This window comes from Cavia porcellus, unplaced genomic scaffold (assembly GCF_034190915.1).
Source record: "Cavia porcellus strain 051 isolate PalLab524CR breed Dunkin Hartley unplaced genomic scaffold, mCavPor4.1 scaffold_19, whole genome shotgun sequence".
In the NCBI taxonomy this organism is placed as follows: Eukaryota; Metazoa; Chordata; class Mammalia; order Rodentia; family Caviidae; genus Cavia; species Cavia porcellus.
Window position 1 is genome coordinate 16,704,454 of NW_026947502.1, and position 20,897 is coordinate 16,725,350.

The following is a 20,897-nucleotide window of genomic DNA, read 5'->3' on the forward strand; positions in this document are numbered from 1 at the left end:
TAAATGAACATGCATCCGAAAAACAAAATATATGAAAATAACTGAAATAATTACTTCCACTAATTTATATAAAATAGTCAATGTAAATTCCGTACTTCATAATAATGAGAAAACTAAAATTGAATTACAGAAAAAAAGAAGGTTGAGCCAACTAATTTAATAAAAATACAAAAGAAATATCTGACTGAATCAGGATATATGTTGGAAAATAATTTAAGTATCATTTTTCGTATGGTTACAGAAATATTTAGTTGTAAGGAATTATTCTATAAATAACAAGAAATTAATTTATTTAATGATAGGAACGTGTGGCATGAAAGAATTTAGAGCAAAAATACACCCAGTCCTCTACTTTTTGCCCTTCTTCTTGCATGTTTTCATGGTGATATATATGTATCTGATTGTATCAAAGAAAACTCAAGAGATCCTTCCTTTGGAAAGGGAATGGATGAGAGAGAAGAGACAAAACATTTTCTTGTTATAGCTTTTAATGGAAAAGTGCTTCATAGTCTAATAAAGTCTAAGATTTTTATGGTATCATCATGAAAAAGGATGTCCTAACTAAAACAAGATTCTAGTAGCAACAGTGTCCGAGAGTTGTGTGACAGGGGAGAGGTGCACATGTGGAGGAAAGGCTGGAAGGACCGGGCAGGGCGGTAAAAAAGGAGAGGCCTAAGACTCACTGGGGACAGCCATGCCCTGGAGCTGCATAGGCACGGTGGCTACGGCCTGAGAAGGCTCAGGCTGCAAGTGAGCTGAAAACACAACTCTGCTTTTTCATCACAATCTAAATCTTCATTTCAATTACTTAACAGGTAAATTTCAGGTAATTCTTGTGTCATTTGGCTCATTTAAAGATTTTGGAGTCAATCAGAGTTTTCCAAAGAGACAAAGTATCATCCCTTTGGCTACTGAAGGGTGTAGGTTACTCCAAATTGTTTATCAATATGTGCATCATGTGACATGATCCTTCAAGAAGTTTGTGGTGATGTGCATTATGCAGAATGTCTTAACCAGAGGGAACTGCTGAAGGAGACTGGTCAGCCTTTCATTTCGAAGGCATCTATTACTGCAGACATAGGATCTCATTTTAATGTCCTACACCTGAGACAAAAAAATGTACAAACAAGTGAAATGAACTGCTTAAAATACCAGACTGTGATTTTCCAGAACTAAGATGAAAATGACCTTGCCATCCTCCCTATTTTCACCTGTCATCAAATTCTTTTTCTTTCTCCATGTAATTTTTCTACAAGAAATTTTTCTATTTCTTGGTGAATGGCTATGTTTTTTCCAAAATATTGGTGTCACATTATCATAACATATATATATATATATATATATATATATATATATATATCTCCTTTATCATTCTGTGATAATGTAATCATATATATATATATATATATATATATCTTCTGATGGCTAATATTATAAAATCACAACGAATGTGGTGATACAAAATGTTTTAAATGAATGTTTTCTGTGCAACAATATAATCTCCTTATCTTTAAAATTGAAAATACTTACATAAGATGTTATATTTCTCCCAAGGAGTCATTTAAGTGAATCGGCTGTGATTTACTGAACAAAAACAATTATTTATAAAACATACTCTTGAGACCTTAAAGAGTTAAGAGCTTGCTAAGGCAGCCTGAGAATAGCCTTCACACCTGGAGCATCTCTCTAGCTGTGTAAAAATATTTAAAGTTTAAGGCGTACTCCTGTGCCAACATATTTTTATTACGATGTGAAGCAGCCAAGCACAATCTAGGCAAGTGTGTCCATTCTTTAAGAATTCATTAAGAAGCAGCTGAGTTCTCCATAAAGTCTGCCTCCCAAAGTGGCATACTTAGGTTCTGTTCCCCATTCAAAATATTAACTGTGAAATTTCATGTGTAAGCAGTAAATTATCAGGCCCACACAGTGGACCAATTTTAGAAATAGCTAATCAAAGCCAATAAATTTCCCATTTGGGTGTAAGTATGTGGTGGTGAGATCTAATAAGGGCTGTTGATGGAGACTCACTGGCCCAATTTCCTGCTTCACCAGAGCGTGTAACTGAAGTGAAGACTGACATCTTCGTCACGAGTTTCGGACCTGTTTCAGACCACGATATGGTAAGTGACGCTGCGTCTTGGGTTTCCAGGAAAAATCTTTTTTAATTTAACTTTTGAAAGAAATATAGAGACTGGGTATGTAGGGGATAATCTGAAAAATGTTGGCTATATCTTTCTGTCTCTGGGTATAGAATATCTAATATCATTACATAACATGCCCATATATGTACATACATGAATACATAATACACACATATACAGAAGAGTAAAACTATTTGCTTTCCAGCTCAGTCCAGTTTCTATGTACAGTGTGAGTTATTTTTCATACTTAGGTAGGAGACCATGCTGACTCAAGGATGCCAGATTTTCAACTAGCCAGCAGTGTTATGAAACAGCCATCAAAACTGTGATTTCTGGGCTGGGGATTTAGCTCAGTGGCATAAGCACCTGACTGGCAAGTGTAAGGTCTTGAGTTTGTTCCTCGGTACCCCTCCCACAAAAAAAAAAGATGAGACTGTGATTTCTAACTATTTTTTTGCTTATAAAGAAAAAATGAATGTGAAAATTGAGTAAGTACCAGAATTAGAGAAATATTAAAAAGAATATAAACTAGTGGAAAACATGCCTCATTACAAAAAATTCATTTAATTATTACCAAAAATGTTAATCAGATGAATGTATAACTCTTTTCCCAACATAAATTAGCATGAATTTCTACTGAAGTTAGTGGGAGTTGATCAATCAGTAAAGCTTTGGCAATGTTACATAATTTTTTCTAAATTCATAACAGCCCAGCAAAACATCACCAAGAAATTATAAAGACATACCACTATGAATAATTTAAAGATATATTAATTGAATATTATCTTTGGAAATGCTTCTTTGTTAGCACTGAGGTATAAATCCTTTGATTTCAAAGCAACTCAGAGTGATGTAGAATAAAAGCTTCAGAACCACTGAGGTTTAAAATCAATTTAATGTTTTTTCTGCCTGTGTTCTCTGTGATACATAAATACTTTGGCCCTGTGCCACACCTGTTCACAGTGTTAACCACTTGCTTCAGGCATTCTCACGAGTCCTACATTCTGGGAGGTAACGCTCCTTGAGGGTTAGCAGGAAGGACTGCAGGGTTCAGAGCAGCAGATTTCAAGTCTTACCCCCACCAGCAGCATGAACTTGAGCAACTGCTTAAGCTTCTAAGCCTCAAAGGCTCTCAACTGTTTATATTATTATGGCTTCCTGTACCTGTTACATTGTTAATAAATTTAAATGAGATGCATTAATAAAATGCTGATCTATAGTGTTCAGTAAATATTAGTCACTGTAATTTTTGCTTCTGAGTCTTTCAGGACGCCACATAGACCTCGTGGAAATTTTTCTTTTCAATCATCTAAATCCTGTGTTTCCACAGAGGCCCAAATGAAGATCCAAATGCTTGATGAAATATTTTTTTTATTAGTATGATACCACATTTACTTTCCTTTTTGTGCTATCCACATTCATTGAATATAAAATATAATTTAGTTTTTTGATCACCTATATACAACTGCATTGTAAAGTCATTTCCCTTTTATAAGTGAATGTTTTATTTTTATAAAATGATTCCAAACATTGTAAGGACATACTTGTTTCATATACTTCAATACTAGTTTGCTGTTGGTTGTTGGTTTATAGTAAGTATTGAATTACTGCCTATTTGATAATAGATTTAGGAGTATTTATTATCATTGAAAATTAAGATATCATGGCCCTATTAAACTCAACCCTTCTTCCTATGTTTTGAACGTTTTGAGAAACAAACAAACAAACAAAAAAATAGAGTAAGGGACGGGAAAATGAAATGACTTTTTTTTTTTTTTTTTTAAACAGCAAATTCTGTCTCTGTCTCTGGTACCTGGGGCGGTAGCTCATAGAAGTTCAGAAATTATTATTAAAGGACAGTCATTAGATAAAGCCACATCAGCCAGGAATTTAGCTCACTGGTGTAAATGCCTGCTTGGCAAGTGTGAGGTTGTGAGTTCAATCCCTGGAATCAAATAAATAAATAAATAAATAAATAAATAAATAAATAAATAAAAAAAACTAAAACCACATGTGACCAGACACTTTTTTCTTTCCATAGAAAATATTTAAGTTATTGGTTCAGACTAATTGAGGTTTCATGAGACAATTAGCTTTTTCATCTTACAGAATAGAAAATTTTGATACACTTTAACTCTGTATTTATCATGAATTATTTTTCATATATAAACTCTGACTGACTGTCAATTGGAATAGCAGAGTATCTCAGTAAAGATACTTTCTATTGCCTAAAACTTTGCCTGAACCAGGCAAAGTTTGACTATTTCATCAAAGGATCACCATAGTCATCACGCTCCAGTTGATTTGTAAAGTGGCTCGTAGAAACTGTATCTGACCACATTGTTTACAAGATTAATGACTTAAACTGTATCATGAGAGAATTACATATAAAAAGAAGTAGTGTGCATTAGAACAAATCAAAAGTAGGAAGCAGGATAACAAAAGTAATCCAAAAAAAGGAAACACTTCATTTTTTAAAAGCAAGAACTAATAAAATATGTAGTTAATAAAAATAACCACAACAGCTTTAGCCTTTATTTAATGCCTACCTATGATAGGTACCATGTGGAAGCCTTACAGATGACATTTCATTAAATTCTCCCTGCAAACCTTTTAGATAAGTATGGTTCCTATCTACATGTTCCAGAGAGGGAAAGTGACCCATTACCTAACGGCAGCAGCAGAACCAAGGTCACCCTACGGGCTCCACTGCTCCCAAGGCATCTGACTTCATCTGGAATAGAAAAAAAAAAATTAGGGCAGCTCCTTAGCTTTATTTTAAAAAAACATTAATTGGCCATCAGGCTGCACATTTCCAGGGCACTAGGTTCTGACAGAAATATCCGGGCAGCACAATCACACAGCTCTGTTTGCCACAGTGCTTCAAATGTGTTAAGAGAAAGCACACACAGATGGCAACAAACGATGCAAATGATAAGGTTTTAATACAAGAGTTATTTAGGGACACAGTGTGTGTTTTATTTCCAAACTTCTGAAAGAGCCTCACATTCTCCAGGGACCTACTGCGTGGAACAGAACTCAGAGTGCTGGTGCTTGTATGGTGGGGGCCGGGACTGGAGCTCAGTATTTCGCAGACCTCCTTTGTTCTCAATTCCTTTCCTTTGTTTCATTCCGCTTTTGCTTGCCTTGATCATGACCACCTTCTTCCTTCCTTCAGGTTTGCTAATTTATCAGACTTCCAAAGCAATAGCACTTTTTCATTCCCAGCTACATAGAAACCTAATAAAATTTTGTGTTGGGAAAATACTGAGATGAGAGACTAACAATCATTTTGAGTTTGTACAAGATTTCCTATATTCCAGAGGTTGTTACAGTCATTTATCATTGTTGAATCGTTTCCTGGCTAGTTGTGGTAGTTATGCCCACTTTATAGATTATGAAGGTCGGGCTGAAGGCAGCTTGAAAAGTCACCTGAGGTCCGTTAGCTAGAAAGTTTACAGTTATATCTATAACCAGTACTGCTGTGGCCCTGCCTCATCCATCTCTCTTGTGCTGAGTATCATACAGAAAGGGATCTGGTGCATGGAGCTCTAGGTGCTCATCCCAGACCCACTGTGTTAGGGGCACAGGGCTCAGGCTATATAAGCCTCCTCTGGGAGCCACTAACTGCTGCTTTAGCAATGAGGCAGGGGAAGGTGTCAGGCAATGGCAGACTGAGTATTTAAACTCTTGGTCACCACCAAGTACCTTCATTTCAGTTTTCATGTCTACTTCTAACAGAGGGGACAATGGAAAGCAGGTTTACGCTGTCAGTGTTTCTGCATTTGTACACAGGCGCCCAGGAGTAAATTGTGCAATATGTGCACATTTATGCACATGTGCCCTATGTGCACATTTGTTAAGATGTCTGAAATTAACCTGGTGATTTCATTATCTGCCACTAGACCCAAGTGTTTGACACAAACTGCAACATGATAAGCATGTAAATAGTAGGACTCTGATAAGGTTTGGCAGATTATTTTTCAGGGGGAATCATTGGGATATATATATATATATATATATATATATATATATATTTGGGATATATTTTGTCAAAGATTTGGTAACAAATCTATTTTAGGTTAATATGTAATATTTGATTTTCAAAAAAATCTTCTTGGAGCAAACTAGTGAATCAAATTTTTAAATTCAAATGAATAAAGACTCTTGGACATCTGCAGAACCTTGATTTCAAAAGTGGCATTCCCAGTGGACCCATCTAAAGAAGTTCAGTTGTACAGAGAATAGAACGCATGTGGCTGTGGTGTAAGCAATATAAATATCTTCATATATCCAATGCTTATAAGCCTATTGTTAGCGGAGAAGATACAGAGTAGATCCCTTCACCCTGTTTCCATGACGATTACTACCACAATGTAAGACTTTCTGACATAATTCAATCTCTTCCTCCATTTCTCTCTTCATGGAAAATACCATTATTTCCTCATCCTACTCCTCCATGAGTTTTTCTGACAATATGAAAGCTACATAGTTTCTTTTTCTGGTATATTTAACAGATGCTTAACAAATGTTTACCAGTAAATTCCCATCTTAGATCCCAATGGCTCTCATATAACATTTCCAAACAAAAAAAAAAAAATAATCCTAACCAACCAGAAAGATAACTTGTCTTGCTTACACCAGCAGAATGGCTTCATGTCAAAGGGCCTTGTTTCTAGCTCAGTCAGCAATTAGCATTATAAACCATTCATTGGGCTTAAAGTTGACTTCATCAGTGAGGTCTCCACAATGTCAAACTCATGACACAAAGATAAACCTTCCTTGACTCTTTATCAGTCTTGTTTAAATCCTAGGGAAAAGATAGGGAGTTAAATTTGGGTATAAAATGCCTAAAAAGAGACCTTTATTTTTTGTGTACTAAAGATTCAAGAAATAGATTCTTTCAGATGCATTAAGGCCTAAAAGATTAAGAAAATGTGGCATGGTGTTTTCACCTTAGTCATTGTCCTAGCTTCCAGCATGCTAAGATTAACCCACGATGTGGTAGGCTTTACTTCAAACCACTGAGTTCTGAATTGAGTGTCAGTGTAGCAATCTCAGCAATGAAGGTGAATATGACCCTTTTAATTCAGGAGTTGCCAAGTCATACTGCTTGTTTTCAGATTAGCAGATGTTTGTACTTGGGTATTGCCATAAGGAATATTGTGTTTATTCAAATAAATAGATTCCTTGGCTGTGAATGACCATGAACTTCACACATTTCTCTCAGGGCTTATACACACTTAGAGTCGCAAGCACACTCACACATACCCATGTACTCTGCGCTTTTTCTCTGTTAGCTGGTAGGGGTTAATCCAAATTAGCAGTGAAAATGGATGCCTTATTTTAATAATTTCCACTTTGTGGATTTGGAAGTCTACATAACTTACTTTAAAAAAAAATGTTTACTTTGTCAAAAAAAGTTGGGATTTTCATACTTTTAATTGACCATATTTGCCTTGCTTATTCTGGGAGTTTTTCAGAGACCTTTGTAGATTCTCCAAAATACCATCTTCATGGCTGGAATCATCTGATTTAAGATTTAAGTATTTTCTTATACATCTTAGGGCATGAGTTCTTTTTTATTTTTAATTGTAGCACTGTCTACTTCTTCTAGTGTTGTTTTAGGGGCATGTGGTGTTTCATGCATCTGATGACACACTTTTCTCCCCAAGAAATATGCTGGCATTATAGATTTAAGAAAAAAAATACATAAACCAGTGATTCACCCAACCTTAATGTACTTCTGGAAGCACACCGAGCTCACATCTTACTTTCAAAGTTAGAAAAATTATGCATTGTTTGTGAGATATAGGAATTACAAAAGAAATCATTCTTTGCCATTTTCCAAAATTATCTAGGAGTATACAATAGACGTGTTTTTCCGTCAAAGTTGGAAGGACGAAAGATTAAAATTCAAAGGACCCATGACAGTTCTCCGGTTAAACAATCTAATGGCGAGCAAAATCTGGACTCCGGATACCTTCTTCCACAATGGCAAGAAGTCTGTAGCTCATAACATGACGATGCCCAATAAGCTGCTGCGTATCACGGAGGACGGTACCTTACTGTACACCATGAGGTAAGCACAGGAGCATTTCCATCCATGCGTCATTTGTACGGTTTCTCTTCCTCAGACGGGCAATGATCAAGTGAACCATGGGGCTACTGGATGTCCTGTTTTTCAGTCATGAGATATCATTTTGCTATAAAAATCTTAACGTTGAAATATTATGCAAGCATTAAAATGTTCAATAGAATGACTATTAAAATGAAAAAGTATTTACATATATTAACAAATACAAATAAAATATAGAAAAATATATCTTTCCAACCTGCTGTACTTCAGTATGTGGAGCCTGTTCCCCCCACTGTAAATTTTATATACTCTCACTAACAATAAATTTTAAGGTAAATATTTAAAAACTAGCAGGTGTTTTAGATCCTTAAATATTTCTTCTAAAATTGAAGTAACAGAAACCACAAAATACGAGAAATCACATGCAACAGAAAAGAATTCTGAAAACTTTTCAAGAAGAGCTATTTAAAGATAGCTCTTCTTAGTTCATAAGATTTGAATTATCCAAGTTTCACTCTGGGGAGAACCAATGTTTCATTCTCAGATGACTTGTTATTAGTACTTTTTTTTTGGTAAATCTGGCTGACACTTGGTAATTCAGACTGTTCAGTTATTCTCGTTGTATAAAAAGGTAATAGAGACAAAATTCTCCATGTGGTAGATTGTATGTAGCATAGGAATAGAGTGGTATTTCGGCTTGGATGAAAGCTGCCAAAACGACTATCTTTTCAAACACAAGCTTCCAAGAGAGAGAGAGAGAGAGAGAGAGAGAGAGAGAGAGAGAGAGAGAGAGAGAGAGAGACAGACCCAAAATTTGTATGGAGAGTAGACCCAACTAGTCAAAAGTGTACTATAATTTAAAGAATAAGAAAACAAAGCATCTAAGCTAAGAGAGAGAGGAAGAGAGAGAGAGAGAGAGAGAGAGAGAGAGAGAGAGAGAGAGACAGAGAGAGAGAGAGAGAGACAGAGAGAGAGACAGAGAGAGAGACAGAGAGACAGAGACAGAGAGACAGAGAAAGGAAACAGAGACTATTGCATACGTTTGCAGCGACCTCACCAGGTAATTCAAGCATGACCTAAATATATTTGAAATTTGAGATATTTTTCTTAGGTTAAAAAAAGAGAAAAAACCCTCACATTTTACTTTGATCTTAAATCCAGTATTCATTCTTCCTAAGTGGTGATTTTCTAGGAGAGAGACTTTCTTATCCTGAAGAGTTTTACCAGTTCAGTTTTCTGATGGATGGAGAGTTCTTGATTAATAACCTATTTCTTCTACCTTTTTAAATTTCTCACTATTTTTGTTAATGTATTGTTATTTTCTCTAACACTTTGATTTAAGAATGCACTTTAATCATTAACCTATGATTTCATATTTCCATTAACCAGTGGGACAATCACTCAGTTTTCCTGACTATAAAACTCTCATACCACATTTTCAAACTACTTAATAATATGAGCTGTGAGAATCTTGCCGAAAATTATTTAAAAGAAGTGAATAAAAATTCCCTCAATTCTACATATTGAGACCAAACATATTTCAGTGGGTTACTGTCTTAACAGTTCTTTTTTAAAAACATGAACAGAACTCAGAGTCCCAGAATATCCTAGGCACGAAAGAGGAGCACAGCAGAGTTCTGGCTTAACTAGGCCACGGGTTGGTGAACAGCAATAAATGTTTGGAATGTGGTAACATCGCATATGAATCCTCAAGAAGACTGCATGTTAGCCTCAGTCTCATGAGGCTTGAGGATGCTTCTCCTTCAATTGTTTCTTCTTTGTTTTACAAAATCCTTTGGTGCTAGGTTAGGAGACAGAGCTGCAGTTAGGAAAGAATAATTTCCTACTGCAATTTCCTTTTTTTTCCTTACTACAAAGTTTCTCTACTAAAGCTGAATTTGTGTTTATGTATGTATATTTTGCATGGCTTCCTTTTGTTACCACTATATGTTTCTGATTCTTAACAAATGCATTTATTGTGAGCGAGTTGGCATGTATGTATAGATCTTTTACTTCCTTTGACACATGATCATTTTGCATATTTGAATATTCGAAGTGATGTTTCACATTCTGTAATCACCAAATCAGGGCATTCAGTGTATTTCTGTCCTTATCATAAAGCATGTACTTGAGTAAATGTAGTTTAATGATCAGAAAGTTTTTTGTTGTAAATAACATTTTTGCATGACTTGATTATTAACAGCTTAGTATAGCTCGGCAGTTGACGCCCCTCCTGCCTTGTTAAAATATTTGATATATTAATAGCACCCCACTCTGATGATCAGCAGATGTCTAATTTATAGTTTTTGTTTGCATTCTATATTTTCCTTAATTAATAAGACTGACAGTGAGAGCCGAATGCCCGATGCACTTGGAGGACTTCCCAATGGATGCCCACGCCTGCCCACTAAAATTTGGAAGCTGTGAGTAAATTTATTTTTCTTATTCTTATGAGAAATCTAAATGTTAAACAAGAGATCTCCAATTAGTGAAAACTGCTAGATACAAAGACATCAACAAAATTCAAATAGCAATATATTGCAAAAGCTCCCCGCAAGTGGCAATGCTTGACTTGGCTTTCTAATATTATTTAAGGAAAAGGGTCATTACCTAACTATTAGAACAGAAAGCATGGGTTAAACTGTTTAGTGGAAGAATTTTATTTAAGGCTTGTTAAAATTATATCCATAGAAATAGGAGTGGAATATGAAGGCATATACTTTGTGGATAACATTGTTCATCTCTTACTATTGTGTTAGGAAATTTGGTTTCAGTTTTTCATTAAATGAGTAGGAAAAACCTTCCCTGCAAATAAATGAAGATTACTGTGTTTATCTTACATTGTTGTGGACATTATTTGATCTTAAGAAAAATTCAACTTGTTCGTCAGATAAGAACCTTGATAGGTGGCCAAGCATAATAAGTAGATTTTTTTAAAAGAATAAAGCTTTCATCTTACAGATATTTCTAGAAAAATTTTTTCCTCTTGAGATTTGTAAAATATTTCTAGATCAGTTGGGATGTCCTGTGGAGTTCATGAACATATTTATGCCTTTGATGATATCTTAGATAAATTTACTTTATGGCAAATTTTTGGGTTTCTCCTGTTTGAAGATATTCAGGGGCCCCTTAGGGAACAGTGGACCTCAGAACCAGGTTCTCTGGTCTCCTCGACATCCTTCCCCATCTGACCAGTGTGCTTGCATGAAGCAACGGGAATAAAGTGTCCTGAGCACCCTGCAGGGCCATTATGTATAAAGCCTGAGTCAACTCCCAGGCGACCTAACCAACTTTCCGTTCTCAGTAGACAGCCAGTCTGAGCTACTATTCTGGTGAAGATATGATTCACAGAGGAAAATCAGTGGTAGTGTAGGAAGAGAGCACGCAAAGAAAACAGCAAAGGGCCTCCTGCTCCTAGCGGCACTAGTCAGGGGGAGACGATGTTCTCTATTTATAAAGCTCACTCTGTCCTGAAACCCAAAGGTAAACTATTTAAAAAACTGTCCACTAAACAAGCCTTTAGTGATAACTTCCTTTCCCCCACCCTTTCTCATTTTAATGTACATTTTACTTGATAGACTATAACATTCTCTCCTGAATATATTCTTCATCTTTAACAAAAATAGTACACACTATATGTTTCTTGCAGGCTAGGTAGAATGCTAAAGTTTATGTACTTATAAATGCTTCTCATTTACATTGTTGCCTCAGAGTGAGGAAGATTATATATCACATTTTTCTGAAACAGAACTGATTTATTCCTAATAGCATGGAATTACTATTAATAGTATCCTCATTTGCCTTAAAAAATGCCCTAATCTAGGAAAAGGATTGCATATTTTATAGAGTTTGGAATTTATTTCACTAGCTAGGACAGCTGAGGAAGAGAAGGGTTTATATTTTCATATAAAATGTATAAAAGTAAATGATTATTGGACAAGTTCTGGATAGTTTAGCAAAGTTCCTATTTTAAGATACTCTTAACAAAGCTGAAATGTTAAGATATCGTAAGGCTAGCTATAACCCTTAGATGTTCTTTCCGTTCACAAGATGGATGCTGAAATTCCAGCCATTACATCTAGTTTCATAAAGGTAAATAATTGGTGGGGAGGAAAAGAAAGGAATCCTATATTGAAAAGACAAAAGTTTTTTTTCTAAATTCTAGCAGGAATCTATTCATGATTCATGAGTCAAATGTATATCACACTCCCAATGCTACTAGCAAAAGAGTTTGGGAAAGTATTTTTCTCTTTGCAACCTAAAAAGTATTATAAGTATTTTTAGAACAAGTAAATGGATTTTGACTGGAAAATTAAGCATCTGACACACAAGAAAATGGGAATTCAAGAAAAATATGTAGCTGTTTTTTACCACAGTGCTTCTGCACGTGCCTTCTTCCCTGTAAGGATCACCCTTCTGTTGGTGTTTAGTGAGTTTGTGTGTTCTTCGGTCTTTCCACATTTTCGCATGTCTAACAACTCCTAGGCCTTCCTGGAGACTGGACAGGCTTTTGCACAGCAATAATAGTCAGCTTCCCTTTTCCTTTCCCTTTCCTTTCTCCTCCTTCTCATAATGCTGCTCCCGGGATTGAACAGGGCCTTGCATGGGACAGGCTAGTGCTCTACCACACAGCTGCAACCTCGGCTCTCCCGTTAAGCCTCCCTCAATCCCAGCACACACATTTATATTACTATTTTGGCACTAATGGTGAACTTTATTGGTTCATACTTGTTATTTCCTGAGGACTGTAACCCTCACGACACCAGGATACATTTTACTCAGTCTTTCCTGGTGTCCAAGGTAATACAAAGTATGCATATGATAAATATTTATTATTTTTAAAAGATCACAGTAATCAGGTTTTGCATGGTCATTCAGTGTTTATGGTTTAGAAACATAAATATAAAATCAATGGGAAGTTAAATGAAAACAGAGAAGGCTTGACATGGAAACCCAGGCTCAGCGGGTCCCGCTCCGTGACAGACAGAGAGGCAAAACTCGTCCTCTACTCTGTCTCTAACCTGGCTTAATCAGTGTTCACCAAAGGCGAAGAAAATGAGCAAAATTCCTTTGCCCTATATTGGGAGTAAATATTTTGCCAAGACAGAGGAGGAGGATAGGCAAGAGTGATTTCCCAAATCATAGCAGAACATCCTGCAATAAACGTTAAGAAACTTCTAAAACGACCTGGTCCATATGTGGAAACCCTGAACCAGGCAACACAGATGTTTCCCGACCACTCTCCCTGAGGTTCTAACAGTGCTAAGTCACACCTTCCACTGGCTGGGAACACAGACTGCTTCCCAGGAACAGTGAATCCAAAGACAACGCACCCGATACAGTTGTCATCGTTAAATTGGTTTTTGAGGAAAATATAAAATCTTCCAAAAAAAGAAAAGTGGATTCTACCACTAAGATCTAGGCAAGTGCAGGTAGTAAGAGTTTAACAAATGATTGTATCTTAGCTGCTTGTCACAGGGCCATAGAAATCAAGAAGAGTGGACTAAGTGGAATTGGAAATGAATTCCTAGTAATACTTAACCTTAGGACCTACTTTGTGCAACTGTCCTACACACGGAAAGACAAAAGACCATAAAAATGAAGCATTAGGTGGTCTTTTGAGGCTAAATTCATATACCGCAAAGCTCTTGCAATTCTAAACAAAAACTTTTTTGTCTTTGAAACTTTTTTCTTAGTTAATATGATTTATTTGAAATCATAGGTTAAAATTTTTGACTAAATAGCAGAAGGCATTTTCGTTTTTCATTTCCTTACTTGGAAATCTAAAAATCAAGTGAATTTTCAGCCAAATTTCTTTCCAGATACTAGAATTTGAGGACCTAGTACAAAATATCATCTATTTTCTGGTCCTATGTATATCTACCTTCTCTACTTTAAAACATTGACTTTCATCCTGTAAGTTTACTCCTCACTGGAGAAGATTTGCCCGGGGAGCTGTGAACAGAGAGTGAAGGGTGCCTGCACAGGAACTTCCTGTTTGTGATATCTTATTTGCATGTGTCCCCATGAAATTGCAAGAAATGAGACACCAAAATGCTATGAAGTGACGAATCAAAGGTACCACAGTTTTCCCCTTTGTAACTTAATAGCAGACCATGACAAGGTACGAGATGACAGAGTCCAGCCACAGCAGTTGAAATATATTAGGAAGTGGTTTAGTTTTTTTTTTTTTTTTTTGTGAAATGAGATGAGATTTAGAACCGGCTTTATCAGTAGTTACATGACCACAAACTATCCTTCTAAGCAAAGAAGCATCATGTATAATTTTGCCTAAAAAAATAGCATTAGAGTAGAATGAATAGCATCCTGAACTGTAACCTCAGTTTTTGCATTAGTGATCTATCCCGTTTTATCATCTGTAAAGTATGATGAAACTATGTGACATTTGGCACCTTTCAAATTGAGCATTCAGTCCTTCAATGATACCATAAACTCAGTAAAACTTTGTATGTAAAACAAGAATATCCTATGACCAGCAAAGCTTTTACTAAATGTAAGTATCTGCAAATTTTAAGTACTATAATCCTTAGCAAACTCATTTGTTCTGCAAGCTTTTATGAGAATTTTTAAAAATCAGATCTTATACTCTTTTAGTAAATGCAATCTTCTGACTGTATACATTGCAGAAACTCTTTGTTTTTAAGTCAGTGAAGACTACCATAATTAAAAAGGGGAAGTGGAAAGGTCAGAAGGACAAATTCTAACTTGTCCATTTGTCACTGTCATCTGTCTTATGAACCACTCAATTAATTTCTCCAGTATCTCTACAAAAAGTTGTTAGAAGAGATCTTTGATTGTAAACTGATCCAGAGCTGATGCGAGAGCAGACAGGTTTCTCACATAAAACCAAAGAACATTGCCTGCACTGTTTTGCATGAATCAAGGCAGAAAAAAGTGATCCCTCTCACAAGCTTAATTCAGAGTCTAAGGATCAAAGCATGTATCATTTTTGGGCAACCCCATTTTCATGTAAGAAACATAATCATATATCTCACAATATTTTAGGTTTCACAATATAAATTTGGGCACGACTCTCAAGCCTAGTCACCTGAAGGGTGTCGGGAAAGGTCACACTATAGCTTTACTAAGCCCCAATTTACCTTTGGGAACCATTCCTTCAAAACAAATTAAAATTATGTTTTGTGACTAGGTTGGTATGCAAATGCATTTAATTCAAGTTAGCTTATTTTTCTCTTATCTCCTAATTTAAAAAAAAACAAAAACAAAACATTTGCACGGCCTTCCAAAAGTATTTTGGGCCTTGGGCGTGTGCCCATTGTGTCTAATGGAGGAGTTGGCCCTTGGCCATTGAGTCTGGCTCAGATGATTAGGCCAACTTTTGCAGTCATGCCTTCCTCACTAAATAACCTGGAAGCAACGTACTTTTTCTAATGTGATGTTCCCTTAATTTTGAACATTGTTTTATATTTAAACAGAGGAGAGTATATATCGTGATTTCTACCTATACAGTGGGCACTCAGGGGTCAGAAGTCCGAAAAGCTATGTAATTATTTCTTTTTCCTCTTCCTCTTGTTCTTCTCCTTTTATTTCTTTTTCCTCTTTCTTCTTCTTCCTCTGCTTGCATCCACCACCTTGTATTTTTCTTTGCCTTCCTTCCTCCTCTCTTTTCCCCCTCTTTCCCTTCTCTCCTCTTCTGCCTCCTCTTCCTTTTTTCTGTCTGACTCTATATTCTCCTCCTCCAAATTACATGGACTAAACATTTATGACCAAACTTCTCATATAGATTACGACTAGTTTGAAAGAAACACAGTACATGGTACATCAAAATGATTGAGAAGAAGAGCTACATAAAACATCACCATCATCATAATAATGGTGAAGATGTAGAGAAAATAATCAATATAAAGAGAATAAAGTCAGACTTTCTTTGTAAGTCATTATGCTGCAAAATTTCCGGGGCGACTTTTCCTATGTACCATAAAAACTTCTCTTTGTTTGACATAATACATACTCAGGCTACTAACTTTAATCTTCTTTATCTATATGACCTTCACCAGAGACACATTGATCTTCCTCAAATTAATTAGTTTTTAAATTTTTTTTTTTTTTACTTTGAGACAAGACCTCACTATGTGGTTCAGGCTGGCCTCCAGCCCATAGCAATCCTCCTATCTGAGTCTCCTGAATGATGAGATTACAGACAGGCACCACCATGCCTGGCTCTCATATTAATTGATTTTCTACACACAATAAAAGAAAAAGTTTGCTAGTTTGTCTGTTAAGCAAGTTCTTCTCCATGACTTTCACTTAGTTCATTCCTGCCTTTTTGTCCTGCTTTTGTATAAATGTCATCTTCTCAGAGACATTCTGGGTTCCTTGCCTGACCTAACATGATCTTGTATGTACTTCATTCTCTCTTTACTGATTTATGTACAACTTTATTGCATTGTATATTAGTTGAAATCATACTTTTATTGGCTTCTCTGCTTTTGTTCCCACCACTACAAAGTATATCTCTTAAAATCAGCATCTCTTCTGCTAAGTCCATTACTGTAGACCTAGCATATTTCTTTGCCTTTGTAGATACCTAATAATCATGTACTGGAAGAGTGAATGAATGACTGAAAGAATCAGAAAAAAAATGTGTTTTGGTATTCAAAAACTGAGGAACATGTGCATTTGTTTCCTACTTGCTCTTTGAAATCAGGTTAAAATACATGAAGCTAATTGAGCACATCAACAAATTAGGAGAATCAAAGTAGCAAAATACATAGATAACTTTCCACTTCCATTTTAGATGCTTATACAAGAGCAGAAGTTGTTTATGAGTGGACCAGAGAGCCAGCACGCTCAGTGGTTGTAGCAGAAGATGGGTCACGCTTAAACCAGTATGATCTTCTTGGACAAACAGTAGACTCTGGGATTGTGCAGTCCAGTACAGGTAAGCGTCACTGGATGAATCCAACTATGGAAAAATATATTGTGCTAATGTAAGACGTTAATGAGTCTTCCAATAACACAAACAGGAGAGAGAAAATTGTACCAAACTAGGGATCCATTGAGCTGGGATATAATGTCAACTTTGTAGAGTTGTGAGGGTGGTCATCATTTAATGCCTTTTGGCTTCTGCTTCTTTGAAAGTAATGATCTGGTTCTATATGACCAATGTAGCACATAAGGCAGGTATATGTATCATTGGGGATGAATATCAGGGTTGTTTTTTTCCTCCTCCACTTTTTGGGGTGATCACATCATCCTGCAGTGTTGTTGGAAGGAACCAAAGTAAACCCATCAAGATTACATACCTCATTTTTAATGCATAAAATACTTACCATATATGTTAAATTAATAATCATGGTGTATTTGTGAGAGTTATTCTTACACAGGGCACACCAAAAAGCCAATTAGTTCTACATAGCAGTGTGTATAAACCTCTAGCCAACCATCTTCCACATCTAATGCCAGTGGAGATGGAGCCACATAACTGGTCTCTCAAGTTTGGAATAAGAGTAGATAAAGTGTCACATTTTTGTGTTGTAACTGGTTCACTAGTGGCATTCTCAGAATCACATTAGATGATTTAAAAAACATGGATCTGAGATTTCAAAGTCATTTCAAATAATACGTTTTATTTATGCAAATAACCATTTTGTACTAATGCAGTTATCATAATCAGGCCAAATAATTACGATATAATATGGAGTTAACAATTAAGAAAATTAATACTCTCCCACCAAAGGCCAACATTTAAAATATGTTCAATTACAGAAATATTTAGTATCAATACTTATTTTATATGTCTTATAAAATTTAAGTATAGCTCACTTTGATTTGATTTCTAAAGAAAGATGTTCTAGAACTACCTAATAACACTTTTGCTCTGAAAACATGTCATCATTAGATTTCAGAGTTCTTCTTGGGACCCTCATGATGCTAGGACCTTCAATTAATACGTTAACATACTTGCTATCACTATTGGGTTAATTGTTCTTAACAAGATCAGTCTCTTCCTTCTTTAAAGATAGCCCTAATTATCCTTACAATTTAAAAACTTCTGCACCTTGTTATAAACAATAAAGAAGACTGATTCTTGTCTTTCTTCTTATCAGAAATGCAAGTGGCCTAGTGTGAAGGTCAGAGGCTTTGCAGTGAGAAACTTCTACACTCCAACGTAAACTCTCCCACTTAGCAGCCTTTTGACTTTGGGAAAGTCATTTATCCAAATGGAAACATTGGTCTCATCTAAAGAATGGAGATGTTATAATTTTCATGAAAAAAAAAAAAAAACTATCATAAGTAGTACAAAATTCTCTAAGTAGGTCCTCAAAGTGGCTGCTGTTAGTCCTGGAAACATCTTAAATGTGAAAAATCCTGAAGATTTTTCTTTCTCACAACATGCTTCATTGGAAGATATTAAAATAAGCTGTGCTTCCTTCTTAAAAATGGAACACTGTTACAAACTGGACATTAGGACAGGCACTGGAGATTCAGTAATAGACAGACTTTGCTCTCATAGAATTAAAGTAAGAACAGATGAATACATAAACCATAATTATCCAAGTGGATCCTACGTGCTGTGATTAACATTTTTGTGAAGATGGACACCATGTCTATCTTCTGTGTCTCTTGTTATTTTCGCTAGTAACTGAGACATAGGAAACACTGAGTAAACATTTAAAATTAATACAAGAAATAAATGAATATAGCTTATTATAATTAAGGAAGGATTGCTTCAGGAGGTGGCTTTTCTTTCCTTTTTTTAGTCTACACCTGTTAGAGGACAGCTAATCACTGTTCAAGGCCCAGGACATTCAGAATGACAGACACATGCTGTTTCCACAAGGAACAGTGCATCTATTATTGCTATCTTGGAACTTGCGAGGGGTCCAAAAACCTATTCAAATGCAGTATTATGTATGCAGCAGTACATTCAATTCTGGAAGGTAGCTTAGAGGAAAAAGGCTAAACTCTAGTTCTAGCCCCAATAACCTTGACCATGCCACTGAGAGATTTTGAGTAAGGTCTTCAATTTTCTATTTCACTTTGTGGAGCCCCGGAAACATTAAGATAAATGACACTGAATGCAATTACTTCCATGTTGCTGCCAGAAGACTAGAGAATGATGACTAGAGAGTGCACACACAGTAAGAATGGTTAGATCCCCCCCGGGGAGATCATCAATTCCAATCACCTCTTGCAAGGTTAAAAGTTGTTGTGTTACTTGCCTGCCACCAGCACCCATGTGAACACAAACATATAATCTCAGTGACCTGTATCAGGTCAAAATACCTCCAGATCTCTTCAGTGCCATCAGAGATAACACAGTGGGGGTCTTAACACAATATTTGGAGTTTTTAATTCAATGCAAACACATTTAGAGACACAATCCCTTCTGTGGAGTCTGCCATCACATTTAGACAAAGAAAATTAGTTACAGCCCTCAGTTTGAAGTGTATTTTTTCATCTGGCAAAGCAAAAACTATTTCAGGCACACAGGAAGGATAAATTCTCATCAATTTCAAATCCAGTGTACGTGTCTATTACTCATTCACTTTCCCACTTACTCCTTTAATCATTCGTTCGTTTACCATGTCCACCACTGTGGCAGGTCTAGATAAGGGAGGTGAGAGATAAACAACTCTCACACTAAAAATCTCATGGTTGCATGACATAATTCACTAATATTATGGGCACTATTTTAATCTTCAAATTCACAAGAAATTTTAATGCTATTATTACTCCCATGTGATATAAATATGATATAGATAAATATATAGACATAGATATACGTAGATGATATCCAGAGAGGTTTAATCAATTTTCTAAAGTCACACAGATGAGAAGAAGCAGAAACTGAACGTGGGTAGTCCTGCTGTAGAGTGTACACTCTAAACTCCACAGCGTACCAGTGACAGTCAACACAACACACGAGACAGGAAAACACAATCATTTAAGAATGTAGAGTCTGGAAATGCTGGTTTATTACATATTCTTTTTTTTTTTTACCTTGGACATCTCTTTTAATTTGTTTGTTTTATTCACATATCTGTTTCATGAGTTACTATGATGATGATGTGAGAAAATGTACATTACTGCTTGGATGTGTAACTGGCGTACAAAAACGACCCAGTAAATATCTAGTGTTTCTATTAGTGATAGTAAGGCAGCAAGTACAAGAGAGCTATGTGATGGCAGGAAGATGAGAGGAGGATAAAGGAAGGCAGTTTGGATCAGGAGCCTGGGCACCACCCGCTGTCACATCACACAGCACTTTCCAAGCCATACTTTAAGAACAATATATGGAAAAATTAAAATGATGATTAAAAAGCATGAGATACAACTTAACGAAGAAAAGTAAAATACCTTAACTGACCATTAGGCATGAGCATAACATAATGAGAATTTAAGAACATGCAACATTCAGAACACACACTATAAATTCATGTTTGTCAAAGCCAGGAGGATTAGAGGAACTTTAATTTAGGGAATAAGATGTTTCTTATTCATCAACGAATATTCAGGGCTCCCTTTTATAAACTCTAGTACACGGTGTCTAGGGAAATAAACATAGAAGAGGATAACAGGGAAAAAAGACCTGTAGCTGTCCCATCAACTTATTCAGATCTCAAATGAAGGAACCAGTTCAGAAAGCCTAAGCGGTGAAGTGTAGTCCTATCTCTTTATAACTATCTCAG

The 20,897-nt window shown here is 35.9% G+C and overlaps 1 protein-coding gene across 3 annotated transcripts in view; it reads left to right on the plus strand.

Annotated features, from left to right (window-relative positions):
• The window catches only part of Gabra1 (gamma-aminobutyric acid type A receptor subunit alpha1), a 56,162-nt gene that overhangs the window by 17,553 nt on the left and 17,712 nt on the right, over window positions 1-20,897 (plus strand). For all 3 annotated transcript variants that reach the window (XM_005005155.4, XM_005005154.4, XM_003473351.5), the window contains 4 exons: window positions 2,053-2,120; window positions 8,003-8,223; window positions 10,561-10,643; window positions 17,000-17,143. In XM_005005155.4, coding sequence (XP_005005212.1) covers window positions 2,053-2,120; window positions 8,003-8,223; window positions 10,561-10,643; window positions 17,000-17,143 — 516 coding nt within the window. The remainder of the gene's footprint in view (window positions 1-2,052; window positions 2,121-8,002; window positions 8,224-10,560; window positions 10,644-16,999; window positions 17,144-20,897) is intronic.